This window comes from Ixodes scapularis, unplaced genomic scaffold (assembly GCF_016920785.2).
Source record: "Ixodes scapularis isolate PalLabHiFi unplaced genomic scaffold, ASM1692078v2 ptg001158l_1___fragment_5__unscaffolded, whole genome shotgun sequence".
NCBI classification, from domain to species: domain Eukaryota; kingdom Metazoa; phylum Arthropoda; class Arachnida; order Ixodida; family Ixodidae; genus Ixodes; species Ixodes scapularis.
The window spans coordinates 690,845-692,753 of record NW_024610110.1 but is presented as its reverse complement, the minus strand read 5'-3'; the positions used below and the strand labels follow the sequence as shown (position 1 = coordinate 692,753).

Sequence of the window (1,909 nt, the reverse complement as noted above, 5' to 3'; positions counted from 1 at the left end):
CCACTGCTTGATACCCGGCAGGTATTGCCGTACAGCTGTTTCGCCCCGGCCTTGCGTTCGCGCAATATTGTGCGAAAACTCTACGATGCGTCTGCCCCGTATTGGCCGAACGTCGTGCAAGTATCTGTACGTTGCATGTCATTTGTTGCCTATCCAACCACTTATACGGACAAAAAAAAATGTTTTCGATCGCTCCCAGAAGTTTATTAAACGACTATCATTGTACACAGTGTATTCTCAACGTATTTACAAAGGTCACACTTCTCTGTAAAAAGAAAAGCAAAAGAAAAGCAGCGGTTGTGGTCAAGAGCACATTGCTAAGTGTGTTTTCTACTATCACCAGGTTTCATCGTTCTCGGCCTGCGTGGTCATCTTCGGTACGAGCCCTTTTTCGTCCACGTGCCTGAGCCGCTCTCCAGCGCTACGAGGCAGCTCGTCCCGACGGATCCGAGCCATCACGTCTGCGCGTGCGTGGGCTTCTGCCATCGCCTTATAAATCAACATTCGAGGAACACCGGCTTCGTAGCAGCAGCGGTTGTGGTCAAGAGCACATTGCTAAGTGTGTTTTCTACTATCACCAGGTTTCATCGTTCTCGGCCTGCGTGGTCATCTTCGGTACGAGCCCTTTTTCGTCCACGTGCCTGAGCCGCTCTCCAGCGCTACGAGGCAGCTCGTCCCGACGGATCCGAGCCATCACGTCTGCGCGTGCGTGGGCTTCTGCCATCGCCTTATAAATCAACATTCGAGGAACACCGGCTTCGTAGCAGCAGCGGTTGTGGTCAAGAGCACATTGCTAAGTGTGTTTTCTACTATCACCAGGTTAGTGAATTGTCATATCTACGTGGCTATTCACGTTGACAAGTGTTTTTCCTTCACCACTGCTGCTGCTGCTGCGAGTTCTATTTTACTGTTCTTGTTTGCCGTGTCCCCTGTATCTTTTGAGTGTTTACGATGCCTACTTGTGCCGAGTTGAATAAGAAAATTGAAGATTTGGAGGCACGGTTTAGTGATAATCTGAATAAGCTTGTTGAACAGCTGGTTGTGAAAGTGCAAGTTAAGCTTCAGGATGCGGGTCTAGATGTGGGTGGCATAAGAAAAGAGGTTTCTGAAATGGCAGGTAGTCTTCAACTTTTGAATGATGTTGTTGAGAAAGCGCGTAGCCAACAGATGGAACTATTCACCTCGAACAAAGCCCTGAAAATCGAAAATGAGGCACTGAGGAAAAGAGTTGCAGAGCTCGAACAATACTCCCGACTGAACAACGTCGAAATCAAGGGGGTGCCTTGCACCCAAGGCGAGGATTGCGTCGCCGTAATGGCCGCAATTGGGGAAAAGGCCGAATGCCCCGTCTCACCCACCGATCTAGACATAGTTCATCGTGTACCAACTAAAAATGGCCAGCAGAACATCATCGCCCGCTTTTGTTCCCGCGATAAAAAGAATGAGTTTGTCAAGAAGGCACGCAAGGCGCGTTTGAACACACGCGCACTGGGTTTCTCGGGGCAACATATGCAGTCTGTCTTCGTTAACGAACATTTGTCTCCTGAAAACAAGCGGTTATTTTCCAAGGCACTAACACTGAAGAAGGAAAAAGGTTGGCTCTTCCTTTGGACTGATAACTGCCATATCAAAGCTCGCCAAAATACTGCTAGCCGCGTCTTTCGCATAGCGTCCGATTCAGACCTTTCGATTTTCACCTGAATTATTCTTAAACTTTCATAATGGCATCGCTCGTCTCATCTTCTGAACTAGAACATTACTTTTCTTCACCTTGCAGATCGCTGATTCATTTTAACGCGCGCAGCTTGCGCAAGCACACCGATGACATTACTAACTTTTTATCTTCTGTTGGACATCGGTTCTCTATTATTTGCCTTACCGAAACTTGGCTGAGTATATCCGATAAAAA

General features: G+C 47.8%; 1 protein-coding gene across 1 annotated transcript; it reads left to right on the top strand.

Annotated features, from left to right (window-relative positions):
* The first annotated feature begins 951 nt into the window (after window positions 1–951).
* On the top strand, window positions 952–1,701 carry LOC120845425. The gene has a single exon (XM_040217235.1). It carries the CDS (start codon window positions 952–954, stop codon window positions 1,699–1,701), a length of 750 nt encoding a protein of 249 aa, XP_040073169.1.
* The last annotated feature ends 208 nt before the right edge of the window (window positions 1,702–1,909 follow it).